Source organism: Zingiber officinale, chromosome 10A (assembly GCF_018446385.1).
Source record: "Zingiber officinale cultivar Zhangliang chromosome 10A, Zo_v1.1, whole genome shotgun sequence".
Classification (NCBI taxonomy): domain Eukaryota; kingdom Viridiplantae; phylum Streptophyta; class Magnoliopsida; order Zingiberales; family Zingiberaceae; genus Zingiber; species Zingiber officinale.
The window spans coordinates 29,146,521-29,165,639 of NC_056004.1; the positions used below are offsets into that span (position 1 = coordinate 29,146,521).

At 41.5% G+C, this 19,119-nt stretch overlaps 3 protein-coding genes and 1 non-coding gene across 4 annotated transcripts; all 4 read right to left on the minus strand.

The window, feature by feature from the left end:
* Positions 1-1,046: 1,046 nt before the first annotated feature.
* Positions 1,047-3,926, minus strand: LOC122026148 (G-type lectin S-receptor-like serine/threonine-protein kinase At5g35370). The gene has a single exon (XM_042584790.1). The coding sequence runs from the start codon at positions 3,919-3,921 to the stop codon at positions 1,285-1,287; it is 2,637 nt and encodes an 878-aa protein (XP_042440724.1). The 5' UTR covers positions 3,922-3,926; the 3' UTR covers positions 1,047-1,284.
* Positions 3,927-9,909: 5,983 nt separating this feature from the next.
* On the minus strand, positions 9,910-9,982 carry TRNAA-UGC. The gene has a single exon. It is a non-coding gene; the product is annotated as a tRNA-Ala (tRNA).
* Positions 9,983-10,584: 602 nt separating this feature from the next.
* On the minus strand, positions 10,585-11,761 carry LOC122027680 (protein FAF-like, chloroplastic). Its single transcript, XM_042586684.1, has one exon. It carries the CDS (start codon positions 11,726-11,728, stop codon positions 10,739-10,741), a length of 990 nt encoding a protein of 329 aa, XP_042442618.1. The 5' UTR covers positions 11,729-11,761; the 3' UTR covers positions 10,585-10,738.
* Positions 11,762-17,344: 5,583 nt separating this feature from the next.
* LOC122027405 lies at positions 17,345-18,027 on the minus strand. Its single transcript, XM_042586354.1, has one exon. The coding sequence runs from the start codon at positions 18,010-18,012 to the stop codon at positions 17,506-17,508; it is 507 nt and encodes a 168-aa protein (XP_042442288.1). The 5' UTR covers positions 18,013-18,027; the 3' UTR covers positions 17,345-17,505.
* Positions 18,028-19,119: the final 1,092 nt, after the last annotated feature.

The window sequence follows — 19,119 nt, forward strand, 5'->3', positions numbered from 1 at the left end:
TGCTTCTCTCTTTGCATTCTTTGTGTTACATTACTCTGTTAATCTCTTTGCATTCTTAAATTAAAATTTTCTTCATTGTCAATGTTCTTTTGTTAAAAATTCAAGTGATTACTCTTTGTAAACACCTCTTACATTCTAAATGAAATTGATTACAAATAGAATTGTTATTCTTGGATAATTTAATAGTGTAGGAATGGAAAAAAAAAATCTTTATTTCAATAGTTTTAGAATTGATACTTCATTCTTATTTCTATATTAGAATGATAGGAATTTATGTGTAAATAAAAAAGAAACAACCATCCTAGACAAAAAAAATATTATTTCCTTATCCTATTTCTAAAAACAAAATTTTATAGATTAAAATAATTATTACTTAGATTGGTGGAAGAATAAAATTGAGGTATAATTAATAGTTTCGCCCAAGACCTTTAAACAATTAGGACCGGCTCTACACTACCTTTGATGCAGTATGGGAGAAGTGCATGAGCACACCAATTGAGCTAACTTTGCCTCTTCCTCTATGGAAATTGGTTCCACCTCCAGGTATGGAAAGGTCAGGGTTGTTCAATGAGGGAAGATGAAGCGCGAAGATATTTCCAACAACTTATCTATGCCGTCGATCACTGCCATAGCAGGGGAGTTTACCATTGCGATTTGAAACTAGAAAACTTACTACTCGATGCTTACTGTAACCTGAAAGTTTCAGACTTCCTATTAAGTGCATTATCGAGCAAGTCAGGGATGATGACTCGTTTCATACCACTTGTGGCACTCCAAATTATGTTGCTCCAGATGTTCTCAATGATAGAGGCTACGATGGAGCAATTGCAGATTTATGATCTTGTGGAGTCATCCTATTCGTGCTGCTTGCAGGTTACTTGCCTTTTGAGAATTCGAATATTATCACCTTGTATAAGAAAATTTCATTTACCGAATTCACATGTCCATCTCCATCTTGGCTTTCCTTCTACTCTATGACATTGTTGTCAGATATTATTATGTCAAGATCGATATTAACTGAATTGTGATTTGATAAATCTTTATTTTTTCTGATCCGGCGGGATAGTTCAAATCTGTGCTTAATGCATATACATCGATAAGTTTTTGACCAAAAACGGAGCTATCATCACCGGGGAAACAAATTCAACTACGCCTAAACTTTCTATACATATTTTAAAATTTTAGGCGGTAATGGAGAGACTCTCTTTAGCACAAGCTGCAATCTGTTTTCCCAGTACAATCCGTTTGGAATGAGTCACGTTGAGGCTGGACCCAAAGCCTATGCTATCTCGGCCCAGACACCTCCTGCGACGACAAGTAGGAGAGCAGCGGCGGCGTCGCCGATGACCTCCCACTCGTGGTGCTTGTTGCCGATCCTCCTTGCCTCAAGTCCAATTCCCGTGACCAGTGTCCGTACAGTCTCAAATATTTTAGCGAGTTCGGCCGCGGCTCACCTACCGGTACCGTCCCCTCCAGCATCGCCACCACCGCCGTCATGCTCGGCCGACTTCCCGGCTCCTCGTGCAGGCAGCACAGGGCCACCCTGACGATCCTCTCCAGCTCCGCCCAGTTCACGTTCCCCTCCAGCCTCGGGTCAGCCAATTCCTCGTACCTACCCTGCTCGTGCATCTCCAAAGCCAACATCGGGAAGTACGGAGACGGGGAGCCGGTCAACTCTGAGTCGCTCCCGTCGGCGCGATTTTTTCGCCCCCGTAATATCTCCAGCAGCACCATCCCGAAGCTGTACACGTCTGTCTTATCGGAGATGGCGGCGTTGGTGAGCCATTCCGGCGCTAGGTAGCCGCGCGTCCCCCTCATGGTGGTGAAGAGCCCAGACTGCTCCGGGTTCATCAGCTTGGCCAACCCGAAGTCCGCAATCTTGACCTGGTTGTGATCGTGGAGCAGGATGTTCTCCGGCTTCACGTCGCAGTGGATGATCCTGTGCTCGCATCCAGCGTGGAGGTAGGCGAGCCCGCGCGCGGCTCCCACCGCAACGTCGACCCGTTGCTTCCACTCGAGAACGACCAGGCTGGAGCTACGAACAAAGAGCGCACGGTCGAGGGAGCCACGGTTCATGTAGTCGTAGACCAGTAGCCGCTTGCGGCTCTCCGCGCAAAAGCCGCGAAGGCGGACGAGGTTGACGTGGTGGATGTTGCCGATGACGGCGATCTCAGTGCAGAATTCCCGCCGGCCCTGCTGCGTGCTGGCGGCGTTGATCCGCTTCACGGCGACGAGGGACTTGTCTGGGAGTTGCCCCTTGTAAACGCACCCGAATCCTCCGGAGCCGATCACCGTCTGGAAGTTGTCGGTGGCCGCTTCGAGCTCAGCATAGGTGTACCGGGTGGGCAGACCGGGGATCACGATCTCTTCCTCTTTCTCCTCCTCCTCCTCGTCGGACAACTCGGCAAGTGTCGGCCACTTTTGCCCTCTGGAGACTGATTTGGTCCGTGTCTCGTCTCTTCTCCTGCGCTTGTTCCTTCTCCACCTTGCAAAGCAGAAAATGGCAATCGAGATCACCAGCAGAGTCGTTGCGGTGGCTGGTAATAAGACGATTACCAAACGGGTGGGAGAGGAAGGTGGTGATATCCGGCCAAATGTCTTGACATAGACGATGGGCGTCGCCTCGCTGTTTACCGTCTCAACAGAAAATAGGGAGCCGATTCGGTGTTGAAGGAAATAACACGACATGGACGAGGCTCTATAGAAGTAGCCGAGACAGGAGCAATTGGCGGAACAGAGATCTTGGCAAGTCGAGATGTTCGGTCGGAAATTGTTTGGTGTGGAGAATTTAGTCCCGAAGTAGCCAATTCGGCTTCCCAAGCTCATAAATGACGGCGGTGATCCGGCGTCGCCATCGTTAGTGCATGAAGAGGAATTCTCCAAAACAGAGCTGTTGACAGGGGAGCATCCGTTACCCGACGCAGCGAAAGAATCCGGGCATCTGCAGGTGGAGTTGTTGGCCCACGGGACGCAGAGGCCCAGCGAGCCACATATGTTCGGGAGATCGCAGTTGTTGCTCGGCGCCACGAGGTCGGTATCGAAGAAGGAGGTCGACAGGGACTCGTTCGGCGAGAAGCTCATTTTCCGAAACCGACCGGTATGGTCCAGCTTTGCCATGTGGAATCCGTTGGAGGAGGGCGAAGCCGTTGGGGGCAAGAACATCTCGAAGACGGCAGTTTTCTGGTCGCCGGCGAGGAGGTAAATCCCTGTTGCGTTGACGGAGAGGTAAGCAACCTGCAAGTTGGAATCTTTAAGGGAGCGTGCGTCGGAGGAGATCGACCAGTAGAATTGCGAGGTCGGGGCCCACTGCAGCACGGCGTCGTTGGAGGTGACGAGGAGGCGGTAATCACCAGGGGCCGGGTCGTTTTCATAGGTGGCGGAAGTGAGCAGGGAAGAGACGGGAAGGAGCTGGTTAGGAAGGAGCGTATCGGTCGGGTAATCGAAGGATGACCAAAGGGAAGTGTTGGCAGAGTCGAGGAGACGGAGCTCGCCTGAGGGGAGCAGCTGGAGGGCGGCGGCGGCGGCGGAAAGGCGTGGGGTCGACCAGGCGGGCGAGCCGTTGGGGAAGGAGAGGGCGAGGCCGGACGCCGTGAGGGAAAGAGTGGCAGATCGGGGCACGGGAGCCGCAGGGTTGGCGGTCCAGACGGTGGTGCTGGAGCGGGCGTGGAGGACCACGACATAGTATCGGGAATCCTGGCCGCCAGGGTTTTGGAAGGCAACGGAGAAGGCTGAGGACGAGAGGAAGACACCGGAGTTTTCGACGAAGTCGAAGTAAGTAGTAGAGAAATTGGGGTACAGAAACTCGATGGCAGTGTGTCCGGCGAGGGAGTGGAGGGGAAGGAAGAAGAGGAAGGAGAGGAGTCGGAGATGGGGAGGGGACAAAGAGCCATGAAGAGAAGAGAAGAGAGAAAGAACGGCCATTAAAAGACGAACAAGTTGTTCGGCAATGCGGAAATAGATTTCAAGAGTTTGTTAGGAAGGCGTTGACTATAGAGACGAGATTGATTGAACGGCGGCCTACAGGAGGGCAGGTGGCAGGTTCTAAGTTGTTGCATGGTATCAAAAAAATGCAACTAGAGGATTAGTGAACAACTGGGGTATGACGATTAATAGCAATCGTCAAAGTGTTTATCCGATATCGTTGACAAAACGTAGTTGATGAATTAGACTCTTCACATCGTTTATAAAGTCATTCAGCCACTTTCCTTCTCCTCGTTCCAATATAAGTGAATGAATTCACACTCTTACACACTTAAATATAGCATCGTATTGCATTGATTTAAAATATAAGTTAATAGAAATGGTCAACGTCCAATTTATTCATGAGAATGCATACATATATAATAACCTACTAAATATTTTTCAGCAATTTATCAAAGGTGAATATAGATTTTCAAATTCACCTCCAAAATATTTTTCAACAATTTATCAAAGGTACATATAAATTTTTAAATTGATCAAAAATACATATTATTTTGATATTTATCAAAAGAATTATGATCTTCTCATTCTACCCATCTTGTCAAAATTGATTTTGTCTCTTTCTCTTTTCTATTTCTCTTCTCATCATGCACACTCTTTTCTCTTTCTTCTCTTTTTTACATGCGTGATGTGAACCCAACGAGAAAAATATCTCAAGAATTCACAACGAATTAAAGACAAAAAAAGGAAGGTCTAAGACGATAAGATGATGAAAAAAAACTTCGACCAAATACTTAGGAAAGCACTAACCTTGGTATAGAAGATGGAAGACGTCACAACCTTGGGATTGAGGTTGATAAGTCTTTGAACGCCACAAGGGGATGCCTTGATAACTTCTAGTTCAATGAAGAACCAACAAGCGAGAGTCTCACCGTACTTTAGATTGAAAAATATGTCAAAGATACATGTGTGACCGTCACCCCTTTTATTTATAGATAGAGGGTGACCAAAAAATCCTAAAAAGTTGAAAAAAAAATTGTTTAGTAAAGACATATATAGACTACTTAGACATTTTAAGCTTATGACATTATTACAACCTAAATAAAGGTAGAAATTGAGTCTAAATTGAGCTTACATATCCATACTACATAGATATGAGACTTAAATGTTAATTCAGCTCATCTAAGGCTTGAACTAGGTTGACTAAGCCAGATGACTTGCTCTTGGTCAAATTTTCTTCAATGATAACTTTGACCTTCACATCTTCAATTAGCACATTAAGTGCTTCTTTCATCTTTTTAGCCTTAGCCCTTGTAATTGAGCCTTCATTGATGCGTAATGGATTATCATTAATATCTAGAGTGGGTTGAGCATGATCAATATCATAAGCTTGTTGCGCAACTTGTTGTTCTCCTTCTTTTACTCCATCAATGTGTGGACGTGATCTCTTCCTATTCTAGCCTTCTTGTCAAAATTGACTTTTTCTCTTGTGCTTTCTTTTCTCTCTTCTTTTTTCCTCTTTCCTCTCTCTCAAACTCTTTTCTCTTTCTCTCCTCTCCTCTCTTTCTTCTCTTTTTTACATGTATAATGTAAGTCTAATATGATTTCTTCACATTCTACCCCTCCTACCAAAGCTGACTTTTCTCTTTTTTCTTTTCTTTCCTCTTTACTCTCTCCTATATATGCAACCTCTTTTCTCTTTCCTCTCCTCTCTTCTCTTTCTTCTCTTTTTTGCATGCATAAAGTGGGTCTAATATGCAAATCATATAAGGCCCTCGACATTTAGGGTTTAGCTAATTCATTAAATAACTTTTAACACCACCAGATAAAATGAAATAAGCAATAGAGAGCACTATTGGACTTCTTACACCCTCAGAAATTTACAGAACCTGAAATGATTGCAATCTAAGATCTCTAAGTCAATTAGTATATTTTGACCGAAATATACTAATTGACCTAGATAGGTCCGATTAAATCCATTTTATGTCCTATAAATTTTTAAAGTTGTAAAAAGTCTAACAGTGTCCTCCATTATTTATTTCAACTTCTCCCGATATGTTAAAAATGTAATAAGAAAAAATCGATAAAAAAATCACATTTATATCAGGCGCACATGTAGTGTTTTTCTCATTTTTTCCTTATTATATTTTAGCACCCTCAGAAAAGCCGAAATAAATATGTAGGACACTGTTGGACTCCTTGCAACCTCAAAAATCTACAAGACTTGAAATTGTTGCAATCTAAGGTCTCTAGGTCAATCAGTGGATTTTGACTAAAATCCACTTATTGACCTAGATATGTCGAATTGGATTCATTTTAGGTCTTGTAAATTTTTGAGGTTACAAGGAGTCCAACGGTACCCTCTATTAATTATTTCAACTTCTCTAGAGGTGTTAAATGTAATAAGAAAGAATCGGTAAGAAACACTACATTTGCCCTGATATGAATCATATCAGACCCAACATGGGTCTAATATGATTCTATATCAGGCCCAATGTGGACATAATGTAGAATTAAATCAGGTCTAACGTAGGCATGATATGAAATCAAATTAAACACCTCCAAAGAAACCAAATTAAACAATGGAGGGCACTATTGGACTCATTGCAGTCTCAAAAATCCACAAGACTTGAAATAGTTGCAATCTAAGGTCTCTAAGTCGATTAGTGAGTTTTCACCCAAACTCATTGATTGACCTAGACAATCCGATATGACCCATTTTAAGTCCTATGGATTTCTAAAGTTACAAGGAGTCTAACGGTTCTCTCTATTATTTATTTCGGTTCCTCTGGAGGTGTTAAAACATAATAAGGAAAATTTGACAAAAAAAAATCTACGTTTAGAGGGGCCAAAATAAACAATAGAGGACAACATTGGACTCCTTGCAACTTCAAGAAACCACAAGACCTGAAATTGTTGCAATTAGAGGTCTCTAAGTCGATCAGTGGATGTTGACCGAAACTCATTAATTGACTTAGACAGGTCCAATTGGATCTATTTAAGGTTCTATGAATTTCTGAGGTTGTAAGGAGTCCAACGATGTCCTCCATTTTTTTATTTTGGTTTCTCCAGAGGTATTAAAATATAATAAGAAAAAAAATTAACAAAAAATCATACATTGGACCTGATATGAATGATATCAGGCCCAACATGGTCCTGATATGATTCTATATTAGGTCCATGTTGGGATTAATATAGAATCATATCATGGCCACTGTAGGGTTTTTTTTTTGTCTATTTTTCCTTATTACATTTTAACACTTTCGGAAAAGTCGAAATAAATAATGGAGTGCACTGTTGAACTCCTTACAACCGCAAAAATCTATAAGACTTGAAATTATTGCAATTTGAGGTCTATAGGTTGATCAGTGGATTTTGATTGAAACCCACTATTGATCTATATAGGTTCAATTGGATCCCTTTAAGGTCTTGTGGATTTCTGAGTTTGAAAATAATCTAATAGTGTCATCCATTACTTATTTCGACTTCTTCGGATATGTTAAAATGTAATAAGAAAAATCAGCAAGAAACATCATGTTAGGTCTGATATGTTTCTATATTAGGCCCAATGTCAGCCTGATATAGAATCATATTAGACTCAATATATGATTTTTTTGATAACTTTTTTTATTACATTTTAACACATCCAGAAAAGTCACAATAAACAATGGAGGATACCGTTGGACTCTTTGCGACTTCCAAAATCCACAAGACCCAAAATGGATCTAATTGGACCTGTCTAGGTCAATTTATGGGTTTCGATCAAAATCCACTAATCAACTTAGAGATCTCATATTGTAACAATTTCAGGTTCAGTAGATTTATGAGGTTCAAGGAGTCCAACAATATCCTCCATTGTTTATTTCGGCTTCTCTGGAGGTGCTAAAATATAATAAGTAAAAATCGACAAAAAATCCTACAGTGGACCTGATATGATTCATATCAAGCCCACCGTACGATTTTTTGCCGATTTTTCCTTATTATATTTTAACATATCCGAAGAAGTCGAATAAATAATGGAGGACACCATTGGACTCCTTGCAACCTCATAAATCTATAGGACCTAAAATGAATCCAATTGGATCTGTTTAGGTCAATTAGTCGGTTTCGTTCAAAATTCACTGATCAACCTAAAAATCTCAAATTGCAACAATTTTAGGTCTTATAGATTTTTGAGGTTGCAAGGAGTCTAATGGTGCTTCCATTATTTATTTCAACTTCTCTGGAGATGTTAAAATGTAATAAGAAAAATCGACAAAAAAAAACTCATGTTGGACTTGATATGATTCATATTAGATCGATTATATCAGGCCCAACGTGGATTTTTTTAATAGATTTTTTCCTTATTACATTTTAACATCTCCGTAGAAATCAAAATAAATAATAAAGAGCATCATTGGACTCCTTATAACTTCAAAAATCTACATGACTTAAAATAGATCCAATTAAACTTATCTATGTCAATTAGTGAGTTTTGGTCAAAATTCACTTATCGACCTAGAGACCTCATATTGTAATTATTTTAGGTCCTATGAATTTATGAATTTCTAAGACTATAAAAAATATAATGATGACTTCTATTGCTTATTTCGTCTTATTTAGACGATTCGATTAAACCTTAAATACCAAGGTCCTGATATAATTTGTATATTAGGTTTACTTTATGCATATAAAAAAAATTGTATATTAGGCTTACTTTATGCATTAAGGAAAAAGAGAGAGAGAGAGAGAGAGAGAGAGAGAGAGAGAGTGAATGAGAAATGAGATTGTATATACAGTAGAGAGGAGAAGAAAAAGGGCAAAAAGGAGAAAGGGAAGAAATCAGTTTTGATAGAATGAGAAAATTAATAATTAAGTCCTTTGATAAATCTTAAAATGATAAATCTCAAAATAGCATTCATTTTGATTAATTCGGAAACCTACTGTACCTTTTAATAAATTGTTTTAGTAAATTGCTGAACATTTTTACTTAACAATCAGTGGCTGCTATTGTTTTTTTCCTGAGGCACGCTAGCCAAGAACACATTCGTCGCCCCATCACCGTCTCTCTAATCACACAAAACTCTGTAATTTTGAGTTCTCTAACTATTTACATTGATCTAAACAAATTACGTGTTTATCAAGGCTCAAAATATCATCCGTTCTAACCCATCAAAATAAAATAATAAGCAGTTAAAACTTCCAGCCTTGCGACGACACATAAGCTTTTCATATATTATATTGAAGATGGTGTACCAGGAGGAAAACAAGGACTTCAGGGGAATGGGACCCAGATTATGAGGAATAGAGTAAATAAGAAACACTGGTAAACACCTGACCCTGTTGGGCAATGTTAAGATTGCATATATATTCTCTTCCTGTACCTCAGACTTTCTTGCATATTCACATAAAGAATGCCCTTGTTTGCTGCTGCCATGTTGACCACAGACATGCACATTTGTCCAAATGTGGCATTGATTGTTTATTCACCAAGCATAAACATATTTTGCACATCAAAATTGACTTGTCGCCCTTTAAGACGAGGAGACTAGCAAGTTAATATGTTGATAATTCATATCCTCGATAGAACGCTTGAGAAAATAAGGTGCTTAAACTAGAATTGACCTTCAGGATACAAAGACTGGAAGAAGAGCATTGCTGCTAGATTAAATTATATCACCATTATGGAAACAAGTCAACTGCCACTGCCATGTCTTTGCAGACGAGTTCAAGATTGACAGGTACAATAAAACACCCTAACAATGTTGCAAGAGTTCCATGCTCTTTTTAGGACAATTCAAATCTGTGCTCGACATATTACAAATTTAAATCTTAATTTCATATTTGAAGTTTATTTGAGTACAGTAGCTGCCAAAAGGCTCGTTTACAATTTCACGTGGAAACTCCATATACATTATTAATGTTAGCCTACATTACTTCTTACATAAATAAAAGGTATAACAAAAATTTAATTAGTCATTAGGCAAAGCTAACTTAATATTTGAACACTGGAGATGCGGGGGATCGAACCCCGTGCCTCTCGCATGCAAAGCGAGCACTCTACCATTTGAGCTACATCCCTGATTGAAAATTGCACGCTGACATATTTATCAATCTAAAAATCAACTGACCTTACTGGCTTCAGATAATTAACGGGAAATAAGCATCCTCCCTTGGCACAGCCAAACAAATGGAGATCCTATTCTTAGGCCAAAACTTTCTGTATACAACTTCTAAAATTTTAGACGGTAACGAAACATCCCTTTGGCCCAAGCCGCAATCTTTTTCCTAGATAAATTCCTTAAGCAAAACTTTCTAGACCCGTGTCCGACGACCAAACTAAGTTCAGGTATTCAACATGGATTAGATTCTTCAGCTCTCTTCTTCGTTTTTAGCTCTGTCTTTGTCTGTATTCGATCAGAGTATAGAACGGCTGATTTTATGCTGATGCAAAGAACACTCGACAATGAGCAGGGATCTGACGAGATCCTGATCCACTGTACTGATTGGAGGTATTTAATGATTTCATCTGCTAAACAGGTGGTGGGGGGTAAATTTCATCCCTCCCATCATTATTCCTGTTCAAGGACAGACCCGACAATAGTTATTCTCCTCCAACATGCAAAAGTGAAACGTCGCTAAACAAACAGGTATTTATGTTCATAAACATAATCATGCCAAACGTGAAAGGGCACAGTCATCTATATGATTCATGAGTATTTATAATCAACGGCAACACAAATACACAATAATTGGTAGGCAAAGCAGAATAAAACAGGGTATATGGTCTCGATAATTCGAGAGGTAATTAGATAGGAATACAAAGAAATGCGGTGGATTAATAGGAAGTTGCAATGCAGGGATCACAAATGAACCAAGCTGTCCCCCTCAGCTCGCTGCACCTCCGCAGCATCTCCTCCCGATCGTGCCGCTTCGATGTCAACGACAATTCGTTGCTCTGCTCTGTCTTCCCTCCGAGTCCTAGCGTCCCCATCGCAGTAGTCGCTCCAGTCGCAGCTGTTGTAACGCTTTCGCCGCAGCTCGCCTGGCCGCCGCCCTGTCGCCGGGGCTGGGTGCTCACTATCGCCTCCGCTCCCTCCTCAAGCTCCTTCTCATCTGCTTCGTTTTTTTCCATAATGTCTTCCTCGAACTGACGTCTCTCTTCTGCTTGCTGAAATGCCATAGCGTCGGACGCAGGCTCCACGAAGCATAAGATTAGGCGCCCGTCCTCGCGCTGGGCGTGGAGGTACTTCCTCGACGGCGACGGCACAGCCTCTATCACCAGGCGACCGTCGCGGCGGTGGGGCCGCATTTTGAGGCAGGGCCGCCCGTCGCTGAGAGCGATGGACCGAAGCGGCGGCGGAAAACACCGAGCCGACGTCCTCCTGCCGATGGAGCAATGGTAGTTCACCAGCATCGTCCCCTTCGCTTCGCGATAGCGCTCCTCTGCTCTGTCGACAACCACGATGCTCTCCTCGTGCACGAATTCAACGCTCTGCTTTTCCGCATGCTCTGTTTCAACGGCGTCATGGAGTAAGGTGAAGTCGTCGGAGCCGGTCTCCGACCCGAGTCTCTCCGTGCAAATCTGGAGGCTCATCGAGCTCAAGGAGCGACGTCGAACTAGAGGATGAAGGTAAGGCGCCGCTGGCGGCGGCTCGGTTACCTTCTCAGCCTGAATGCGACTCCATATGCCTAATTGATTATCGGGTCTCAGCTTGTTATCTTCCATGGCGATCATCTCCACCGGAGCATGATATTGCTGCTCCTCCCGAGCCAGCCATCCGTGCTTCTCGATCTGGAATGGAGATTGAAGTACATCTACCGACATCGTAATCAAATCACTCGGAGGTGGAGAACAAAGTCGACTAGAAATAGAGGGAGAATGGTGGTATTTATAGGAAAGAACAAAGGAGATTCTCTAAGTGCTTTACTTGGTGCTCCACCATCATCAATTCATTATTTGACTTGCTTACACTCGATTACTTTGTAAAGTTTCTTTTGCGCAGGAGAAAAAAATTTTTTTTTTTCAAAGGCTTACAATAAGATCTTAATGATATTATCAGTTCCAAAAAGCTAAATTCTCCATCTGAAAATCTGAGGAATTTGTTCGTGTATAATGATATTTTAGATCAAGTGAGCAGGTCCATCCTAGCAATTCGAGAAGAAAGATGAATTATGTGATTATGATATTTCAAAAATAAAGGGCATGGTCTTACAAGACAAGACTCTAAGCTAGCTTTAAAAAAATCATCCTAGCTTTTGGATCAACGATTCAGAGCCTCTTGGTACAAGCACTTCAATGATCAAGTTTACAATTTAAGTAACAGAATATTTCCGTTCAAGATTCTCAAGTACACATCAAGAATACCTTTGCAGTACAAAGCCAGGGACATGAACCCGATAGTTTAGACCTTTTGAGTACAACGGCGATGAGGAATACCAGCATTCAATTCCACCGTAGCTTTGCTTTTCCAATGCATGCCTTTTGATGAATTCTTGAACTATGATCCTTGCTAGCGACGTTCGTCGCTCTATTAAACTAATGCACTAATCTATTTGTTTAACCAAGCTAAAGATTCCTGGCTAGATATTTTTAGGTATACATTTTCCTTTTATTCTCCAGGCGTAGCTTTGGTGTCATCGCGACCCAAGCGAAAGCCTAAGCCTCGTGTAAACGCACTGAATTACATCCTTTTTTGTTTATGGTAATGAGAGTGACAAACAGAGCAGTGCACACTGCACTGCGCTCGCCTGATTTCCAAATTGAAGAGCACAATGAGTCACGTCGAGTACAAAGAAACAAGATGATACTACATAGTCAATTAGCGACTTTATTTTCTATTTTTGTTTTGGTCGAATTGACAAAAGTCGAATCGTCAATTTCCCAAATTGTGTAGCTAGTTATGCGATTTATCCAATCGCGTAGTTGGGTTTGGGAATATTGTCCATCGTGTAGTCTCATGTGGGTTCATTTTCCATTTTATCCTTGCTCCTGTTAGCACGACAATCTCATGTGTGTCCAAAGCAAAGATCACTCCGAGCCATGCTCGTGTTGTCTCGGAAAAGTGAGTTTGGAGATGGCCCCTAAACAGTGCAGCTTATTTTCTAGCCAACGGTGATCTTCTACTGCATGAAAAAGACAAACGGAGATAAGATGACAAACGTCGGGACGATGGCCAGTATTTTCTGACGAATGGTGCAACTTCTCGTCAGAGATAATGGGTTTCATATATGATGAACTTTTTAACTTATTGTATGCAGAAAAAGTAGTCATCGGAGAAAACCTAACAAATGTAGTTTCAGTGTAACTTTTTCTCCAACGAACAATGCAGTTTATGTCTCTGACGATTCTCAAGAGCAGTTGCTCCTGACCACACACCTCCTTCCTAACAACAAAGTTGAAATTGATGACACCTCACTCCAGGTAGTAACTTTGCTAGTTTTATGTTGTTGTATTAGAGTAAGATTCAAGTGAGGTGTTGGCCATTGGGTGTAAGCAATTGTAATGTTAACTTTAAAAATTTCAAGTACTCGTTAAATTTGTCAACTAGCATTTCAAATAATCTATAAATAATATTGTTGGTGCAATATCCCTAGGTCAAGGTTAACCTAGTTAACTAAGTTTGAGTTGACTCAAGTTTGAGTCTTGATATTTGGATTTCGATTTTTGACAATACATGGAGATTGCAGATACAATCGTCCATTGGGGAGATAGTTGATACAATTCCCCTCTGGTCAAGAGATGATCAGTTTGATGTAAAGAAGAGTCAAGTAGATCAAGGTTGACCGGATACTTGACTAGAAAAACTCTAACTAGAGGGTAGGCAGTTGGAAAATCTTCTTTAAAAACCTTATTTTAAAATGCTCTTAAATCTTCTTTTGAAAAATCTTGATAGTTTGTTTTTGATATTTACAGAAAGTTTTTTAGAAAAATGTTTTAAATCATTTTTGTAACTTAAATAATTCTGTTAAGATTATTTTGGCAAAGTCACATTGAAAATATTTTTTTTCAAAAAAAAGGTTTTTACAAATCTTTACTTTAAAAAATCCTCTTAATAATAAAATCCTTGCTTCAAAACTTTCATTGAACATATTACTTAACAATTTTTCTTTGAAATTTTTCTTCTTTGTAAATTTTTTACTTTTCTATACAAGTTGTTTTCAAAAAAAAAAAAAAATAACTTTACTTAGAAAAATTTAAATCTTTGGAAATAATTTTTGAAAAGTTATTAATTGTAAAAACTTACTTGTAAAATCACTTTTGTCACTTAGAAAATTACTTTTGCGAAAACTAAAAAAAAAGGGTTACTTTAGTTTTCTTTGATGTTTACTTAGAATTTTTTCTCAACTATTTTAAATATACATTGAAAGATATTTTTTGTAAATACTTTGGAAAGTTTTTTTTGAAAAATGTTATATGTCTTTCGCACATTGTTGGTGCAAAACCTAATGGAAACTAATCTTAAGTTTATATCCTTTTGATGTGTGTCAAAGGGGGTGAATGATATCTTAAGTTAGAAAAGTTAAAAGAAGAGAATTATCTTAAGTTAGAAAGTTAAAACATTTCGAATCTCTCAAACTTTGAGAATTAACCCTTAAAGACCCAAGTCTAACTTAAGAAAATTGTCAAACATCAAAAAGGAGAAGATTGTTAGTGCAATCGACCTCTAGGGTTTCGATGTTTGACAATATACCTAAGTTTGGTCAATTTAACCAAGGGTTGATCTAAACATGACTTGATGTTTGGGAGAGAGAAGTCTAGTCAAGACTAGATGACTAGAAAGGTAAGTCCTAACCAAAGGTTAGGCAAAGTGGAAGTCCTAGTGAGTGAAGTCAGACCTTAGTGAGTGAAGCTAGGTGGTGGAAGTCATAGTGAGTGAAGTCGGGCCCTAGTGAGTGAAGCTAGGTAGTGGAAGTCCTAGTGAGTGAAGTCAGACCCTAGTGAGTGAAGCTAGGTGGTGGAAGTCCTAGTGAGTGGAGCTGAGCCCTAGTGAGTAAAGCTAGGTGGAGGAAGACCTGGTGAGTGAAGCCAGGCAATGGAAGTCCAAATGAGTAAAGCTAGGCAACCCTAAGGGAAGATAACCCTAGGTTATACTTGAATTCTGTTAACATTGTTTTACCTTATCATTTTATCTATTGTGTTAACTCAGTATTGCAGGGAAGTCCAGATAGGTCGACGGACCGACCGGATATCTGGCACGAAGTTCAGCTAGGTCAACGGGTGGACCGGATAGCTGACACAAAGTCCAGACAAGTCGACGGGCTGACCAGATGTCTGGCAAAAGGTAAGTAAAGGTAAGTCACTAGAGGAGAGTGACTTGGTGAGGACACGTTCCCCGTTTGAGGGAACTATAGGCGTCGATCCAACTTAGATCCATTTTAAAAATCTAAGTTGAGATCGTGACTAGATTCTAGTCTCGAGGAGACAGAATCTAATTACTACTCTGTGTATATATATATATATATATATGCTAACTTTTATTAGGGTAGTATAATATTTATTGCCTCGGACTAATCTTTTTCTTGCAGGAAAAAAATTTTTGCTGGAAAAAGGGGTTCGGGTGCCCAGAAGGGATCCGGGGGCCCGAAGCTAGTCTGGGCACCCGGAATGCAAAAGTTTATCTCGTCGCAACATGGAGCGCGCTGATTGGCTGGGCTGACGTCATGCTCCAAGCGCTCAGAAGGGATTTGGGCGCCCGGAGCTGTCTATATAAGGAGGCCTACACCTGGAGCAAAGTATAACAACTTCTTCCACGACTGCTCTGTTGCGCACTACTCCTGCGACGTTATGAGACTTTTCCAACAACCTATGACTCAATTTCCTTTTCCTATTGTTGATATTATTTTAATAATTCTTGTACTAAAGTTTGTAATATTTTATGAATTATTAGTGATTGCCCAACGAAAGCACTCGACGAGTGCGGGCCTTGAAGTAGGAGTCGACGAAGGCTCCGAACCAAATAAAATTGGTTTTGTTAGCGTTGTGCTTATTATTTTTCGCTGCGTACTCGAATTACTAACGAATTTTCGACAATCATTATTCATCCCCCTCAAGTGAACTTTACAATCCAATAGTTCTCTCATGCTATGAATTGTATTGTGGACTTTTAGTATATGAGTTTAAGATTCAATCATACACATAGAGAATATACACTCAATTAGTGAAACTTTATTTATCCAAAAAATATGTAGAAAACATAAGATGATTATCTTAAGACACCTTTCAAATATAACATGGCGCTGATGGAGGACACGAACAAACCTAAATCTCATAAAGAAAGAGGTTAGAATGGCATCCGGGGGTGTCCTTATGATGTTGCTCCGATGCTCAAGTTAGTGGGGTGTCTAGGTATTTGAGAAAACTAGGAAAGGTTCTGGAGTCCAAGGATTCGTGTGTGTATACTTGTGCCCGCAGAGCGGACGATCTTTTAAAGAGCTATGAATGTGCATGTTCTCGTCCATTTACCATGTATTTCGCGACGTGCACTTCTATTACCAGATGCTTTTGGATGCATGTTGTCATTCTCCATATCTCTTAAGAGAAACAATCCCATGAATGCAATGATTACAAAGTTTCCTTATCCCCACACCCCCTTTGTTTTTCATGGTCCACGTAAGACGTGGGCCCAAGCTAGGGGTGGATGAGGTCGATATGGAGAGGCCTCGTTGGAGACGAGGTCGGTGACTGTGGCCGAGTCTAGAGAGTCCGAGGTCGAGTCAAAGACGAGGCTGATGACTATTGCCGAGTTTGGAAAGGGGTTGGCACCCGAGGCCGAGTTGGAGATGAGGTCGGGGCTCGAGACTGAGTCGGAGATTACTTTGGTGACTGTGGTAGAGTCAGAGATGAGGTCGATGACTGTAGCCCAGTCAGGAAAGGAGTTGGCGCCCGAGGCCAAGTCGGAGACGGGTTGACGCCCGAGGCCAAGTCAGGAAAGGGGTTGGTACCTAAGGCCAAGTCGGAGACGATTTTATTGACTGTGGCCAAGTCAAAGACAAGGTCAGTGCTCGAGGTTGAATTGGAGATAAGGTCGACGCTAGAGGTCGAGTTGGAAGATAGGTTGACGAGTGATGTCGAGTGGGGATGGTATCGGCAACTATGGCCAAGTCACAAATAGCTGAGTTGTCTCTGAATGAACTTGAGTCCTTAGGATGAGTGTTCTAAATAGGTTCAACCAGATGCGAGCCCCTTCCCAGCCAAGTCTAATATCCCCTGTCGTTGACCCGCCTTGACTTATCACGGCCACACAGGATTCGTGGGAGCTAAGCCTCCACCACATCATTCACATGGAACGAAGTAAAGGTTTCTAAAGTCAAATTTGTTTCCTGATATGATCCATGTTCCAAGTTTGGTAAAGTTTGATGCAACTGTAGATTAGCAAGAGTACAATTTTAGAGCAATAGAAATGGTGGTAAAACCCATTGCCCAGTTTTTAAGAACAAAGAATTGACAAAGCCAATGAAGTACAATTCAACAAATTCCCACATCAAGAGATCTTCTTCATCATATGATGTTCAATTCACCAGATTTCTGGGAGTACATAAAAAAGGAAGGGGTAGTTATACATGAATGGTTGGAGTTGGACGCCAAGCCGCTTCATCCACAACTCAGCTCCGCTTCACAGGGTCGAAGTTGGAGACGGCGACAACGGCTCCTGCGATCACGCCGACCACCACCCCGCCGGAGACGATGCTAAGGAGGAAGTTCTTCAGCGACGGCGAGATGCCTGGCTGTGCCGCCTCTGCCACCTCCGGGATCACTAGCGCGGCCACCATTGCGGCCGCTGCCAGCCCGCCCAGGGCCTTTTCCTTCTCCGATGATGATAGTGCCCGGACCTTGAGCTGGGCGCCGGGCCGCCGCCCCGCCGCCGTGTGAGCAGGCAACATGAGTGGCTGAAAGAAGGTTTCTGAGCCCGTGAAGGGTCGGCTGAAGCTGATCGCCGGCTTCGACATGGTGACAGCGGAAGTCAATGCCATGGAGGAGAGGCAAAACGGGCGAGGCAACGTGGCGCTGTCTTCCTGTCTAATTGAAGAATGGAGAGTAGAAAGACGATATATCGATAGAGGTAATTGGCTCGGATTAGTTTCCGTTTGCCAGGTCAGCGTGTGGATCATACGTGGGATGTTGTGATTGCCGGAAACATGGTTAAGGTTATCCTCTCGGTATATGGGACAGAATTAGGGGGATAAGGTTGCGATAAGAAAAAAAAAGAAAATTAATGTGATGCGGAGAATGCATATACGGGGCCACAAGGGCAGCTGCTCTCAGCCGTCCGGGGGCGCACCCCAAAAAAGATTAATAATAATAACGATAAAAAAATTAATAATAATAATAATAATAATTATTATTATTATAATTGATGGGGGATAAGAAAGAGTGTATTTGGCACGAGTCAATTATCACAGTGTAGTTTAAAATTAAGACGGTTAACATCATGACTTAAGAAAGGTTCGACTACACTCGAGCGGGAAGCAATTTATGGACCGATCAGAGGGATCCTTGTTCGATCGGCCATCTGAGTAAACAAGTATAGCTAACTAGGTCAGAAGGAGAATAAGCTAAGCGGGTCGAGAGCCCGAGCCGAGTGGACCATCCGTCTGGCTCAGAGAATGACGTTGGCATTATATACATAATGAATCAATAAAATAATAAAAGAGGAAAAGACATATAATTAATAAATGAAAGAAAAAACTAAATAGAACACTTCATCTATCATTAAAAGAAAAGAAGAGAAAATAAAAATATCCTCTATCGGTAATCAATATCATTAAACAAGGAAAGATGGAGGGTCACCAGAAAGGGTATAAAAGGGGGATGTCAGGTATGAAGAAAGGCAAGAAAAAATTTTATCCTTAGTACTCTCACTTTTTTCCTCTCCTACTTCTAACTTGAACGTCGGAGGACCAACGCTAGGGACCCCTTCCCTGGTTTTGATTTTTGTTTTGCAAAAAGGAGCGAGGTCTTCATCCTGTCAGCAAAACTGTCACCTCTCCGACTTTCCAGTTTTGCGCGTTCGGATGGGATCATTTTGGCGTTGTCTGTGGGAGCGTAGCCTGCATCTATGAGAAGATGGAAGATGTTGGATGATTCACGACGGTAACGCTGATGCAAGAGGAGCTCAACACACTAATACAAGCCCGGGCGACAAAGATAGTGAAGCAACAACAATAAGAGTTGGTCGATCGTCAAGTGCAAGAACCTGCAGCCTCAATAATGGGACA

Bases quoted from the DNA above. Each gene is read 5' to 3' on its own strand.
- LOC122026148 (XM_042584790.1), bottom strand. From the start codon at position 3,921: ATGGCCGTTCTTTCTCTCTTCTCTTCTCTTCATGGCTCTTTGTCCCCT.
- LOC122027680 (XM_042586684.1), bottom strand. From the start codon at position 11,728: ATGTCGGTAGATGTACTTCAATCTCCATTCCAGATCGAGAAGCACGGA.
- LOC122027405 (XM_042586354.1), bottom strand. From the start codon at position 18,012: ATGATCCACACGCTGACCTGGCAAACGGAAACTAATCCGAGCCAATTA.